General features: G+C 35.7%; 1 protein-coding gene across 1 annotated transcript in view; it reads left to right on the forward strand.

Annotated features, from left to right (window-relative positions):
- The first annotated feature begins 598 nt into the window (after positions 1 to 598).
- Positions 599 to 16,925, forward strand: part of MS3_00009689 (uncharacterized protein) — a 55,184-nt gene continuing 38,857 nt past the window's right edge. The window contains exons 1-5 of the mRNA XM_035731248.2: positions 599 to 793; positions 3,466 to 3,899; positions 9,171 to 9,373; positions 12,300 to 12,503; positions 15,348 to 16,541. Coding sequence (XP_035588104.1) covers positions 3,548 to 3,899; positions 9,171 to 9,373; positions 12,300 to 12,503; positions 15,348 to 16,541 — 1,953 coding nt within the window. The 5' untranslated portion in view covers positions 599 to 793; positions 3,466 to 3,547. The remainder of the gene's footprint in view (positions 794 to 3,465; positions 3,900 to 9,170; positions 9,374 to 12,299; positions 12,504 to 15,347; positions 16,542 to 16,925) is intronic.

Genomic DNA, 16,925 nt, shown 5'->3' on the forward strand with positions numbered 1-16,925 from the left:
ACATAAAGTGTGACAAATTAGAGAGAAAATACGGTCTTCATTTTGTCTTTTCAAAAAAAATCACTGAATATACGTCACCATAATACTATGCAGAAGCTCTTGGTGACGATTTAAAAATCATCTTGTTGTCACATATGTTTCACAATAATCCAAAAAGGGAAGGAATTGAATTTGCATTTGAAGCGTTGGCTACACCACAAGATGCTGGACATTTTATGAAACCTACTGTGATATAACCTGTTGAAGTCTTGCTGTAGTTGACGAAACGTTAATGGGCTAAGAAGACTATTACTACTCTGACATGCTGTACTGAAATCAACCAGAATAGTTTAAAGAAAGCCATCCTATAAATGTAAATAGCGTGAGTGAGTTTGGACGCAATAGCGAGGTGTGACGATAGATATATATAGGCTCGTAATTCTTGATTCATTCTTACAATCAAAGTCACAAGATTGCTGCCAGTGCTGTATGAATAATATCTGAGTCGGTGCTAGTGCACTTATCTCTTCAACCACAATGATACACCCAATATAGAGTTGTGGACCTACCATGATGTGACTACTTAATCTACCAGACTATACGTGAAAATTACATAATTGTTTATAGTGACTCCTATTATCGTGGTGGTCAGAAGTCGCAACCAGCAAATTACACAGAACACAATAAAAACAAGAAACAGATATTATCCTACCTATCTTAGAATTTTTATGTATATGGTTTAATTTGAACTCTTGTTTGATTTAGTAGATGAGTTCTGGCGCCAGGGCTGACCTTACAAGAGTCAGTTGTTTCTGTACGGCTTTTTCTCTGCAAACTGTTTGTTGGATTCTCGATTTTTAGCTAGCAAATTTTGCTTCTTGAGGGTTATAAGACATAATAACATTTTTCGAAGTTTAACTCACTCTTGACGGGCTGTATTGATGTGTGACAACATAACTTCTAAAATTCCTTTCCGCCAACTAAGGACCCAACTGGTTTTACAATTGTCTTTCCTAATGATTATTATTTACTTACGCATACTCTTATCAATAAACCGAGTGACTAACGTAAGCTTGTCAAATCATAGATACATGTAAGACGAGTGTCGCAGAGGACAACACGGGGCTACAAGACACTTAAGCTTGTCGACTCCAAATTTCTCGATTTCCCACGAATATATATATATATATATATTATATGTATATATAAGTATAAGTACATGTACAAATAAGTGTTTGCTTTAGGTCCTGCTCTGTTTATGTTTGGCAATAAATGTCGTCCTCCTTGTCAAACAACTTATCATAATTAAAGCTCCAGTGAGACTATAACTTATGGATGACCTGTGAGCGATGTTAAACTGACGTTGAGAGTGTCCACTTAATAACCGGGATCAAATGAGGGTTATAAACCTGTGCGATGAATTATAATTTATGGTTAATGTTTGGAAATAGATTTCGGGTTTTCATCACAAACTAACATTAGCTGTAATCCCAAATGGAAGAGTGTATTTTGAGCCGAAATCCGAGACCTGTTATGTTATACGTGATTGGTTTGTCCATAAATTATAGTCTCGCCAAATCTTATATTTCAGCAAAATACAAAACTACGCGTAATTGTAATCCTCTCACCAATTAGTATTCAAGTTAGTTGCATTACCACATAACTTATATGACCCTTGGTTAATTTTATTTTAGTACTTACCTGCACATTTGACCAAGATCATATCGAATTAGTGGTCTTGAACAGTAATAAGCGTCTTAAAACCTTGTCATGTCAGATTTGTCCACAAAAGCCCTACATAGCCACTCAGTTTGACGCTTTTAAGAGAATGACTAATTTTTAAGTCGTGTTACAAATGGAATCGGAAATTTCTTGATACTTATTCTTGGAATTATTAATAGATCGAAAAGCACCGTGGAGTCCATATTCCTCCTAAAATAAGGGCGAAATTACCAAGTTTTAGTATTTTTTAAAAATCGTCCTACCTAAATTTCTAGATTCGCCTACCAATGACGCGTCATTAACTTATCAGCAATGTTCTTCCTAGTTAGTGTCCTTACATCCAACTATATGTAGGACTGATTATCTCATCACACACAGTGTAATATTTTGTGGTATCAGTACATAATGTAAGCTAATGAATATGTGATGTACCTGCTTATTGTACAACCTTGTGATGTTTGTCACTTCGTAACGTTTCAGCTGCAGTTGTATGTTATAGTTTAGTGGCCCATTTAGACCCAAATAGTCTGATGTCGGGGTGTTTTGCAAATCAAGGTTTCCAATCCTAGTTCACTTCCAATTTATTTATTTATTTGAACACAAGTATTGGTACAAAGGGGCACCGAATAGATATGCGCCACACAAGTCTCTTGATTCGTGTTTGGGCTGTGCTAAGGCCCGGGTACCCAAACCGAAGCAGGTGGTTTCCATAGGAGGCCACACCCGGAGCCTTCGATCTGAAGGTCTGATCCACAAGGCAGTGGAGTATCGTAAGGAGATGCAGTCCCATGGTAGCCGATGGCCAACGATTGGTTCATACTCCGTTTGTTCCTTCAGGATACTGAAGTAAATGTGCACCATTGGTTTGGAATGAGGGTTTTCCAACTCTCCATGTCCACCAACCCGGTTAAAGTGCCAGACATTCGCTTCTCGTCCTCTCAATTTCGTAAACAACACTCCCGCCACGAGAAGGCAGTGAGTAGGACTTCCCTGGCAGAGGCTATATACTCGTGGCCATGTGAGAGCATTTCAGTCAGAGATGTACAATACTACCCAGTTGTTATCCTAAAAGATTTCCTAGTATTTACATAATAACTTACGAGTTACATCACATTAAACTAGTGAATTTTGTTTTTCGTTTATATGTATTGTTGACATGTAGCAGTCGTACATACAGATGAAGTTACGTGGTTCATTATGAGAAGAGTCGAGTGATATGGATTTCCGGATGATGTTTCCCAAAACTTGCATAGTAATTATTCTCATGTTCTAGTCAAATTCTCGCTCTGCGCAAGAGTAGACGAATCTAGAAAACGCACTGCGATATCTGTCGTCAAAGCATCTAGTTTTAGGCTCACAGACCTCTGTATTAACTGCTAGTAACTTGACGAACTGCTGATAGGGAAACAAATGTTTTACAACTTATGCCACGACTCAAACACGTAGTTTCAGTGGAGTTCGTATTCTAACAATGTTGGGTGTAGCTGCTGGGCTAAACAAGTCTTCTGTTATAACAACATACCTCACGTTTCTGGCAATATTTTAGATTAATTAACAGTGGAGCAGTAGCGTAGTAATTGAGGTGTTTGACTTTCACTAAGTCCTATGTTCGGATCCTGCCTGATCTACTTCGGACTGGACAACCGAGTAGTATCATTAAGCATTTAGCTTAGTGTGGCTCGTATACATGTACCTGGAAAATAAGTTGGTTTTTGAAAAAAATTAGTTATTGAATAAGTGGAAATGTTTTCCTTTCATTTTTAGATATTTACTTTTCACTAAATGTGATTGAGTATATCTGGCTCTGTCACTCACTTATAATCTTACCAATGCTAGTGATTTCAACATGGAAGACTTCTCTTTGTCACTAAAAAGTGATATTGTTCATTCTTGTACTATGGAAAAATCAGATAATCCATCGGCAAAATGTCCTGATATTTTGTCCAGTCAGGGTTCTAAAACAAATTCAGCTACAAGTCAAAATAATAATAACGATGCTTGTCGGACTGATAATATAACAACTGAAGAACGACCAGTTGAAACAATCACTGAAGATTTGGAACCTGCTTTACGACGCAGTAAACGTGGTAAAGGCAGACCTAGCAACACTCATAATGCAAACAACAATAATAATAATGATGGAACTTCAGACGATCATGTCCCTTCATGCATTATTTCGGGTACTGAATATCACACAGGTTTGTTATTTGTCTAAGTCCCTATTTTCTGTAATGTTATTTTAAGTGTGATATAGTTTTTGAGTGTATTACCTTTATCATTTCGAGCACTTAGCTTTTTCGTTCGTTTTCTATCAGTTGCTAGGATTGTTTTTAATAATTATGTTTAACAAATTAATTCTATTGTAAACAGTTTGTTTGTTAAACTTTCATTCGACTTGTGAGTAACATCGTCAGCACATACTTCAATGCTTACTTACTTACTTACGCCTGTTACTCCTCGTGAAGGAGCATAGGCCGCTCACCAGCATTCTCCATCCAACCCTGTCCTGGGCAATCCTTTCTAGCTCCGTCCAGTTGTAATTCATCGTTTTCATATCTGCTTCTATAATCCGACGCAATGTGTTCTTTGGCCTTCCTCTTTTTCGCTTCCCTTCAGGATTCCAAGTTAGGGCTTGCCTCGTGATGCAGTTTGACGATTTGCGTAATGTATATCCTATCCATTTCCATCGTCTTTTCCTAATTTCTTCTTCAGCTGGAAGTTGGTTTGTTCTCTCCCACAGAAGGCTATTGCTGATGGTATCCGGCCAATGGATGTTGAGTATCTTGCGTAGACAGCTATTTATAAATACTTGTACTCCGCCTGTAGCTCTTATAGGGTTACTGCCGGTCCCAAGCCCGGGTAAAGGGGGAGGGTTGGGCATGGGGTTAGCGTCCCCATCCCGTAGAAAACTAACTCGCTAAAAAAACGCTTACCAGAAAAAATAATCCAAACATACTTCAATGACAAGCTTCTTAATCAAACTGTCTAGCTCATAAATCACAATACTAGCATAACTTGAAATTATTTCGATTTCACATAACTGCCACTTTATTATTGACTATGTAAAAATATGAATATTTAATTTTGACTTGAAACACCAATGGAGGTTACAGTAAAATTCTCCTTTAATTTCAAACATATGTTAATAAAATTCGGGTTTTTTTTGCTATTGTTAATCGCTTAGCATGTAACGAGTACTTTAGATATATTTAACAGTTTAAAAATTGTAATAGTAACTTCTTAAAACTAAAATTTCATTTCCATCATTTTTTTTCTTTGTTTCTAAGAACATTATTCATGCTTATATCTAACGAATTTGTAATTTTCATGTCATTCCAATTCAATATATTATCTCAGTCAGCCAGGCACATATATGCACCAGTTCAAGTTGCCACACCTTATTAACACAACAAGATGAACACCAAATTCATAAAAGTACTTACTGTAGTGGTAATAATATATAGAAGAAAGATTGTTTATAAGGATATGATACGGAGAGGAAGAATTGATTTATAGAAAGAAAGATATAAAGTAATTTTGGTCTCAAGGTTTAAGGGAAGACAAAGAGTATATACACCTACGTCATTATGATCGATTCTGAGCCATATCACCCACAGTCTCCAACCATTGGTTACAATAGTCACGCGGACTCCAACCAAGTAATCTGCATCTACTAACATGGCTCAGACTACGAGTTAGTGATTTTGTGGACTGACACCACGTTTTGGTTTGGCCACTCCTAACTTTCTCTCAGCCGTCTCCAACACTAGTCAGCAATACGCGTCGTGGTAATCGGTGTTCAGACATGTGTAACACGTTGTCCAACCATCTCAGTCGATGAAGATTCACAATCTGATTTACCATCATCATTCCTTAGTACCCTACGTCTAACCTCACTATTACTTACCCAATGATTCCAGCAGATGTGAGCAATATTTCTAAGGCATCTGTGAAAAAATGCTAGTAACTTACGAATATCTTCTACTCGTAATGACTACGTTTCGCAGCCGTAAAGTAGAAAAGAACAAACTGTTGCTCAGTATACTCATCCGTTAATTGATAGACGGATATCTCACCTTCGCCATAGGTGACGTAAGTTGGCAAGAGCCAAACGAGCTTTTGAATCCGTGCTGAGATTTCGTCAGACACCAGCCCATTAGGGCTGATCAGACTTCCAAGGTAAGTGAAGTTGTTGATGCGTTCGACTACTTCACTCCCTATCCTTAGTTCAGGTGTTATACGATATCTATAATCCAATTATATATTTAAATTATTTACTCTGTGTTAGTTTAGTGTAATCTTGATACTGAATACAAAATTAAATGTACAATTCAATTCTATCATTAGGTTAATTATTGAATTTGAATTGACTTAGAACCTAGAACGTGTGAATATAATTATCATTTTTTGGGATTAAACATCATATATGTAAGAATTTATGAATTGATTAGACTACTATCAGATGAGATTTTATTCCACAGTTTATATATCGATCACTAATTGACAACACTTTCGCACAATAATTGGTCAGAATTAGTGTTGTTCGGTTGTAAATATGATCGAGGTATAAAACAAAATTCCATCTATCAACTGGTATCAAATATTTGATACTAGTGTTTTTGTACTCAACAGTAAATTAACACATCTTCATTAACTGAAGTGGTTGAGACATGTATTACACCTGCTTAATCCATCATCTACCTTGTTTTGTGTCATTAACCAGTGTAAGAATAAATTGAACGAAAGCAATGAGTGACTAGATCAAAACATGGCATCGGTTCACGAAATCATTAACTGTTGGTCTAAACCATGTTAGTTGATGCAAACTATGTGGTCGAAGTTTGCACGATCATTAGTTGGAGACGTTAGGTGACGTGGCTCATAGCTATTTACAATTGCACAAACATATTCGCTCATTATCTTCCCCTTCTTAATGTCACCTCATCGTGCTCCTCTGATATAGAAACATGTGCTAATGCACATTTATTCCAGTTTCTACTTTGATTATAACTAACTGACAATCTATTTAGAATAATTGATTTCAACAGCCTGAAGTAAGCAAATATAAAATAATTCATCAATCGACATTATACAATGTTGGTAAATTCGCTTACATTTATTTGAATGGAAAGTAATGTGAAATGATTGGTTATTTGAAATTATGGATGAGTGGACAATTAGTTACGAAAAATTGATGTGTTGTAGTAGCAAGAAGAAACTGAGAGCTATTGACGACGTATAAACAGTAATGTTGCTTGTTAATTAATTCTAATTGTAAAAAGACTACTACTAATACTTAAGGAATATGAAAATTAAGTTGATTTAATAATCTCAACGTTTCTATCGTTTGACATTTTAATAGAACTGTGTTATTTGCGTTGTTTAGAAATGTATTTTGTTTTTGTTTTTGTGAAGTTCACCTCAAAAGTTAACATTTTTAATGTAGAGTAATGGTCAACAGCTGCTTTTAATGCATTTTTAGGGTGTTTTTTTAAAACTAATTTCTTTTAAACGACTTATAGACAATTTTCAAGGTAACGTCTTTTTAGAAAAGTCGAATTGTAACTAACCGTGAAACTTCATCAGTTGAGATGGCTAGGACATGTGTTACATATGCCCAACCATCGACTGCTCCGACATGCGATGTCTTATCGTGTAGGAGCAAGTTGGAAGAAAGCTAGGGGCGGCCAGACCAAAACATGACACAAATCCATGAAGTCACTGACAAGTGGACTGAGCCATGTTGATAAGTGTAGACTACCTGGTTGGGATCCGCGAGACGATAGAAACCGATGGTTAGAGACCTTGAATGACATAGCTCAAAATCGTTTGCAATGTCTCAGGTGCATCCACCCTTTGTGTTCTCCCAAATTCTAATCTTCTAAATTCTTCATGTCTTTTTTTCTCTCCAAATTTGTTTTACTGGATTATACTCCTTGAATAACATCTTTAAACTATAATGTTTCTGATTACTGTTTATGTTTTTACTGCCTCTATCACCATGGGATTTAAATCGACAGCTACATCTGTGTGCTAATGTGGTATGGCAACTCGAACTGATGTACGTACGTACGAAGTTCTACGTTGTTGCTGACTGACTGGACAGTGAAATTCAGGATGCATGGTTCGTTTTATGTGAGACTCGTTAGCTGGATATATTTGCCATATTCCAGTATTAATGTCTACATCAGTACTCAAACTCAGTAACTTTCGCAGGTATATCCAACTGACGAGTCCCAAGCAGAATAAAACACGCATCCATTGTTAGCCACAATCTAACTTTTCTAAAAGTTATACTTAAAGCAAATATCCAAACAATTCACTCATGATGCACATCAACCAATAGAGAGTGATCAGATGCAGTCCTTAATATGAACGAAAAATAAACCCTTACGTACACATGTGCCACCTGTTTGTAGCGAAACTAGCTTTTATCTCTTGTCATAGTAGCTAGCAACTTGAAAGAACAAGCTCTGCTGTAGATATATAGTGTAAACTATAAACTGGGACATCAAAGGTAGGTATTTCTTTTTGCATAAATGAATTTACATGATCTGTTCCTACTGATCTACGTCTCATAATACGTAATACTTCGTCTGTCGCATACTAATTGAGTCATTTTATATGTACTTGTCTGAGTGAGCTCAGCAGTCATTTTGTCTGTGAATTAATATTATTTCATTATGTGGGTAACAGGTGGAAAAATAGATAATCAAGTGAGATCAACGAATATAGAACTAATTAATATATTCAAAACAAAAAACTGCAGACCAGTAGTAAAAATTTGATTAATTCTATGTTATGGTTTTCCATATCTTGCCTTTACTCTTAAGTTTTATCGATTACTCTGATATAATCCACTATATATTTTTTCTCAAGTGAACAACATGGATCAAGGTAGGAAGCGGTAGTCAACCATGAAGATATACAAAAGTATGGTGTAGATTTGCAACTTCATCGACTACTTTGTTTCAATTCTTAAAATTCACCTTCCTCACTTCGTATTTCTATTCACAACAAAAGATAATTCCAAGGTACATGTAGTCACTTTCTTTAGGATGCTATGGTATAAGGGAAAACTGTAAAGATTGGCATTTATTGATTCACTACAACTATCTAATTGAAATTGTAAAGGTCGTACAACTCACTGACTTCAGATGTTTTCAGATATACCCATTGACAGGTTTCTTGTTCATAATAGTGAAAGGAACCTAAATGTCACTACTTAATATTATTCTTGTCCATTCATTTATTTTCAGTATATGATTATGGAGATTATTAGGTTATTGATTGAGACCAAGAACTGATTGATGTTAGACTACCATTGAAAATCTGGAAGTACTGAACGGTCGTTTCATCCTATTTTAGAATTCCTCAACAGTGTACATCCACGATCTCACTTCCTGCTTCCTATGAATTATAAATGATGCTTTTTTCTCTCTCTCTCTCCATGTCTCTTGAAATCATAGGTGATTTTGTTTATTATGAAGAACCAGATTTTGAATATTATACAATTGGTTTAATTGAAGAAATTAAAGTATCTAGACGTGATAAATTTTCAATATTTATTAAATGTTTTTATCGTACACGTGATATACCGGATATTTCGAAACAAGGTCTTCCTGATCGAGATCATTATCCAATTCATTCAAATATTAAATTAATTCGTGATGTAAGTTTATCTATAATTCTTTATTTTGTTTTTGTTTTTTTCTTTCAAATTTTCATCTTTATATCACATCACGTACTCACTTCGTTTAAATGGCGTTCTAGTGTGTGTGTGTGTGTGTATGTCTATATGTATATATAGGTATATACGGTTTACATCATACACACAAATGCACATACATTTAGAGGGAGAGAGAGAGTATGTGTGTGTGTGATGTGTCTATAAAATCGTTTGTTTTCAATTGATGTGTCGCTACCATCCTCTCCATCCATCCATCTATCTATTCATCATCATTGTGTAAATCGAAAGTGATGTTTATGCGTATATATATATATATGTGTATGTTGTTGTATCTCGCGCATCTCTCTCTCTCTCTCTCTCTCTTGTTCGTTTGCCCCAAATCTTTGTGTTCTATTTGATTTGATTTTTGTTTTTGTATCTAAGTCATTATTGACTAGTCTGTAGTAGTAGCAGTTAGTAGTAATAGTCGTCATTGTCATTGTAATACCACTGCTACTATTTATTAATATAACTACTATTAAACACATCTTTTTTGTTCTTTATATGGAAACAGCAAATCAACTGACTGGAAGATTTTTATTTGACGGACTGTTAATAATTTTCATGTGTTTGAGATAGTAGTATATAGTATCTTAGATTCTATTGTATGGATATATAAGAAGATAGACAGGCAGTGATAGATATGTCCACACACACACGTACGCTCATGCATACTGTTCAATGTAACACAATGAAATAGTTTTTCCTTGTATTATTATTATTATTATTATTATTATTACTATGAGAATTCATGATAGATATTAAGGAGGTTAGTCAGTCATAAAGCAAAGATGTTAGATGTTAGATAGTATTTAATGCCTTATAAGGTTATGACTTTTTTTCAAAAGTCTTTGTTACTATTCTACAACATTCATTTAGGTGTGTTATTGTAGAAATTTCAGTTTTGAAATTAATGATTTTTTTTTAAGGTTAATTAAAATGATGATGTAATTTGTTGACCAAATCGAGATTTGTATACTTAAGCTTTAAGGCAGTCACATATTATGTATATGAGTGTTAATTATTAATGACCGGTTGTCTAAACTGGAGTAAGTGAAATGGGATTCGAACTTAAGACTTATTGATGTTTTAACCATCAAGCCACTGCTCCATAATTAATATATAAGAGTAAAATTGTAAGCGATCAGCGAGTGGTAAGTTATTCAATCGTTAGCAAAGTGGAAACATTGGACAGCCGTTACGGGTCTCCTCGATAGTGTACATCCACGATCCCATGACCAGGGACCGAAAACAGGGCCTTAGATCACGCACATAAACGCTTAACATTTATAGGACAATGAGCCGAGATTCAGTGCTATGCAAGTCTACAATATTACATGACCATCTTCGATTGCTTTCAGTGGATACCTTCCTCATAACCTACAAGTTTGAACTCCACTGGTCATAGCTTTCCACTAGAACTCTGAAGCTATTCACCTGGAGACACTGGACATTCGTAAATGTTTACACCCGTTCTTGCTTTCATAATATCTCTTTTCATCATCGAATATATCTGATGTATGGATTTCATAGTGATCACCTATTGATCTTCCAAAAAACCAAGGATAAAGTGCAGGACATGAGAATCACTGTGACAGTACTTCTTGGGTTGTTCAGTAATTATTTTCTGGAGAGATTGTAAACATTTTGTGAAAGCATGCATAAATACACATGGTTAGCAGATATAATTAGTGGACTTAAAATTTATGACAATAAATTCACTTTTGGGAAAAGAGTGACTCAAAAGTTTAATCAGAACAACTTCCGCTGAGTTACTGACCCACTCAGACTAGTAACAATAAAGGAAGTCTTTTTTTGCTGTTATTGTGCAGTGTCTGACTCTGATACCGATAGGCAATTCGCTTGTACATAAGCACAGCGAGTTACTTAAGTGAGAAGGAAGCATTTCTGGCTATCTGAATCGAAATATAACTGTAGACTTACATATATTCGTCCTATTGAAATTTAAATCACATTTTCCACCGTTGCTACGTTTTTTCATTCTTTATAAATTATTGCTATATATTGACCAATCGCGTGCGCAGTGTCTAATCAATGTTGATTACCACAAATTATCAGTTTTATTGCATTCGACAATAAAACGGGCTGTATTCAATGAAAGAGAGAATGACAATAGTCGGATACTTAAAACTTTACCAAAACGAATATTATTCTGTCATCTACAGTATTCTGCCTAAATCTATGCATATTTATTGAATGATTCCCATTTCGCCAGGGATGAATCGTATAGATCTCGTAGAATGAATAATAATAATAATAGTAAGGATAGTAATGAATTTTATGTTGGTAACTTGTTCTTAGTAAATAAGAGTAGGTTAAATAAAAGCTACGAGATGTCAAACTAAGGTTTAGTATCAGTTCAGAAAATCTAAACTGTGTTAGTAGGCGTAGACTTACTTACTTACATTTGTTACCCCTCGTGGAGGAGCGTGGGCCGCCAACCAGCATTCTCCATGAAACCCCAACCTGGGCAATCCTTTCCAGTTGCTGTTCATCCTTTTGATGCTTGCTTCCAATTCCTTGTTCTTCTTTTTTTTCTCTTTCTTACCTAATTTGTTTCAATTATGAAACTGATATATGACATTGAGTAGAAAATATGTTTTGTAAACAATATATGATGTTCACTTCATCCATATTATGCAATTTATACAGAGAGAATAGTAAAACCGTTAATCTACTTTCTTGATTTTCAAATTGCTATGTTATTATTATCATTGAATTGCATCACTGAATTGTATCTTTCGTTTTGGTTATGTCATTGGTTAGGCTTGAAATTTTCAGAGTATATGTATATAGGTACTCAAAAATATTTCTTTTATCATTTTGTTCTTCTATTTGTTATGAATAGATATTTGCTCGTGAATTATTTGTCTCTGAAGTTCAAGAGACTTTACCAGCTAAACAACTTCGTGGTTTATGTAAAGTGAATTATTTACCCGATTTAAAAACTGCATTATCTACATTTTCTCCAGAAGAAGATGATAGTTTTTTCTATGTATTTGCATATAATCCTGAAACTCGTCGTTTATCGAAAATTCGTGCAGAAATACGAGTACGTTAATCAGTTCATATGATTTCTCTATTTTTTCTCCTTTGATGGAGTTTTGTTCTCTGAACTGAATGGTTTGGTTTCTTTTTTGAACACAATATCTTTTGTTTATTTGTTCATGTTTGCATAGAATGTTGTAATACATCAATATAAATTATGAAATACAAGTGTTTGTAGTATTTCTCGACCTTAAGGCGGCATTCGACTCTGTTAATCGTGAGGTTCTATGGCACTGTTTGTCACTGAAAGGAGTACCAAAGAAATACATTAACCTTATAAAGGCTCTCTACTCGAACACAACTGGTCGAGTGAGAGCTTATGGCGAACTGTTATCAGAATTGATTACCTCAAGTGGTGTTCGTCAGGGCCATCCACTCTCTCCATTCTTGTTCAACTTTGTCGTCGACGTACTTTTGGAGATAACCCTTTCCTTATCTAAATTTCCAGGGGTTGAACTTCTACCGGAAGGTTCACTTGTTGACTTGGAATATGCCGATGATATAGTTTTATTTAGTGAAGACGCTGACAAAATACAGAGTTTTCTGACCACTCTAAGCAACAATGCAAGCATGTTGGGGATGCGATTCTCCCCCACGAAATGCAAAATGTTGCTTCAGGATTAGGTTGCATTGACACCCGAACTAATGATAGGGAGTGAAGTAGTTGAGCGTGTCGACCGCTTCACTTATCTTGGAAGTCTCATCAGCCCTTGTGGTGTGGTGTGTGACGAAATCTCATCACGGATACAGAAGACTCGACTAGCTTGCTTTTGCCAACTTGCGTCATTTATGGCGTAGGCGAGATATCCGTCTATCAACCAAAAGACGTGTTTACTGCGCAGCAGTTCGTTCCGTCCTAGTTTATGGCAGTGAAACATGGCCGGTAAGAGTTGAGGATACTCGTTGGTTACTAGTATTCGATCATAGGTGTCTTCGAAACATTGCTCGTATATCCTGGGACCATCGAGTAAGTAACACAGTTGTTAGGAAACGGGTACTAGGTAAGGATGGCAAATCAATTGATGAAGTAGTGAAACTTCATCAGTTGAGATGGCTGGAACACGTGTTACGTATGGCCAACCACCGACTGCCTCGACATTCGATGTTTTATAGTGTAGGAGTATGTTGGAAGAAAGCTAGGGGCGGCCAGACCAAAACATGACACAAATCCATGAAGTCACTGACAAGTGGACTGAGTCATATTGGTAGGTGTAGACTACCTGGTTGGGGACCGCGAGATGAAAGCAATCGATGGTTAGAGACCTCGAATGACATAGCTCAAAATCGTTTGCAATGTCTCAGGTGCATCCACTCTTTGTGTTCTCCTAAATTCTAATCTTCTGAATTCTTCGTGTCCGTTTTTTCTCTTTCCAAATTTATTTCACTGGATTATAGTTCTTGAATAACATCTTCAAACCCTAATTTTTTCTGATTACAGCTTATAATCTTACTGCATGTAGCACTACGGGATTTGAATCGACCACTGCATCTCTGTGCTAATGTGGTGTGGCAACTCGAACTGATGTACGTACGTACGAAGTTGTACGTTGTTACTGTGATTGACTGACTGACTGTTTGTAGCGTTGTACATTAAGTGTCTTTTCTGTTGCTTAGTCCAAATAAACAAATGGTTTCTATCACTTAATTTGTAGTTTGTGTAAGTTTGTTTGCGAAAATCTATCAAGTGCTTGACACATACTCCATACCTGTCGATTATACGTGCAATGAAACCAGAGATAATGTTACTACCAAAGAAACCAGATTAACGTGATTTGAAAATCACTGTTTTTCAATTTTATATAACTTCGGCAAAGAAATCTTGAAAATAATACCAACGAATTTTTATCGAATAACTGAATTGTAACTAGTGGTGAAATCCAGGACGTGGCCGACCGTTGCTGCTATATTGACGTGGTGGTCGTAATGAACCGATCGAGCTATACTGGCTGGAATAATCGTTTCTCAATGTCTTACAATGCCAGACAGGTCAGTTGAAGAGTGATAAGACTAAAATCAGCAAATCCAAGGTCTGAGAACGAAGTCATACTGCTGACTGTACAGAGGTGTGACGGCAGTACGGTGTTTTCTTCAGACAACTAGCATAACAACGATGTTGCCTTCCAACGAGGAGGGTGGGATTAGAAAAAGTTGACTCTAAAAATGCACATCTCATCCCATCCCTTGGATATCAGTCTCTGGCTGTAAGATCCCAAGAAGTGAGGAGCTAACACTAAGATTACTCACAGAAAGTTCATGTGTGACCGGCCTCAAGCAGTTGTCCCTTGTGCATTGTGGTCACTCTTTCATGTCACTAAAACCACCTCTAATCCAATTTCCTTCCCAGTTATCTCTAGAAGAACCCTTCCACGGCGTGGGCAACCGGGAAGTGAAAACCGCCCTCATACCTCTAACAGTGCTCAAGACCATTGTATTCAAGCTGACAATTTCAACTTATTTCCGTCATTTGCATTTTCTGTGATCAAATGTTCCTAATCTCCATATATGACCAAAAGGTGTTAAGGATTATCATGAATCTTTGATAAGCCGTTTAACATTATCTTTCATATATCACTTTACCAACGTCTGATTTCGTTCATTTGAGTATTCAATTATTGTATCCGGAAATACGATTTGCTGTTGTTCTCAATACTTAGTATTTTTCACCGCTATTTCTGCTACATTATTCCAATTTATTGTAAATTTCATCTTCTTGTGCTAATATAGTTTGGGGACTTCGGCCACGTACACATTTGAGCTAGTCCCTAAGTTGATTCTAACTGACTAACACTGAAATATTATCTGATATGATTTGATTTCTTAATGTGTTTTCCCTTGTTGCCTCTTTCAGGTTGGACAATCCTATCAAGCTTTATTGCCTGAATTTCGTCATTCTCCACCAGCTAAGTATCGCTTTGGACATAGTCGAGGCAGTTTTCGATCAATTAAACGTAGTCGCAAATCAAAAGTTACATTGGAAACATCATACAAATCTAACCAAGATGTTAATACACTTAAATGTTGTTTAAGAAAATCGCATTCATTGTCACCGTATTATCGTCGTAAATACCGGTATAAAGCAATGAAGTCAGTTGCTGCTTCTAATGATACTGTTGATAGTAGTAATAATAATGATAGTTTAACAAATCAACCAACAATCAATGATACATTGAATATTTCTAATCCTGACAATAATTATACTATTTCAATGTTGAATAATAATAAAACACTAAAAATATCTTTAGAATTATCACCAACTGATAACAATCTTATTAGTAGTAATAATCATGTCACTTGTGAAATAGATACTATACCAAATTTATCAGAAGATATGAAAAATTCTGAAGATAACAATGTTGAAATAGATGTTCAACAACAACAACAACAACAACAACAACAACAACAACAACAACAAATGGATACACAAAATTCCATACAACTGTTAAATTTACCGCCAAAATTAGAGAATGCAAATGACTTTAAAGACTCTTTAAACACTATAACTACTACTGATTATTCTCATTGTAGAAAGCATCATTCTTTGTGTATGCACAAGAATCATTCATATTATAGAAAACAATTACATCATCATCGGAAAAAACGACATCGTCGGTTACGGCGGCAGTGGCGTCAGCAACAATCACAATGCAAAGAGGTACTTGTATGGAGTCCTGGTGGTCTGTCCTCTGCTCTGTCTGGTACATCTAAGAAATTTGATTTTTCAAATAACACTGCTTATAATCATAATAACATTAATGTTAATGATATCAATGACAATTTTAGTAATGTATCAAATAACATCAGCACTGATTTCAATTCTATGCTTTCCGATGAACCATTAAAGAATTATTTAGATGCTGTACGATCAATGGTGGCATTTTTCGGATTTGGTGGTGCTGATGATGATTTAGCATCAGCTGAAAATGGTCTGGTACTGGCTAATTTAGCTGCAACAACACAACATGCTTATGATACATTACATAAGTGTAATTATTCATTAAGAAATGCCCTGCAAGCGATATCATGTAATCCTATTGTAGCTAAGGTAATTTGTTGTTTTGCCAAGTGGAATTCTTCTTGTCGTTCTCACTACACAAACACTAATCGTTTTTCTTTTTTTTGTAGCTAACGATGTACGGATTAGTGCATTTTACTTCAAGCTATATTTTAAGTGTCAAGAGCTAGTTAAACTACTTGATTGCTCAAACCGAAGTAGTTAGAGTGGCATCCAAGCCTGTTACTCTATATTTTAAGATTAAAAACCTTAACCACTATACTACCATTTAATCCAAGTGGTTAATAAACTTTATATTTAACCACTAAGTCACGGGTTTGAACTCCACTTGACCTACTACAGTTTGAGTAATCGTTTAGTATCCACTGGCCTTTCTTTACACGCGAACAATGTAACATGTATTTGTACGTTGTA

The sequence above is a fragment of the Schistosoma haematobium genome, chromosome 7, assembly GCF_000699445.3.
Source record: "Schistosoma haematobium chromosome 7, whole genome shotgun sequence".
Lineage (NCBI taxonomy): Eukaryota > Metazoa > Platyhelminthes > Trematoda > Strigeidida > Schistosomatidae > Schistosoma > Schistosoma haematobium.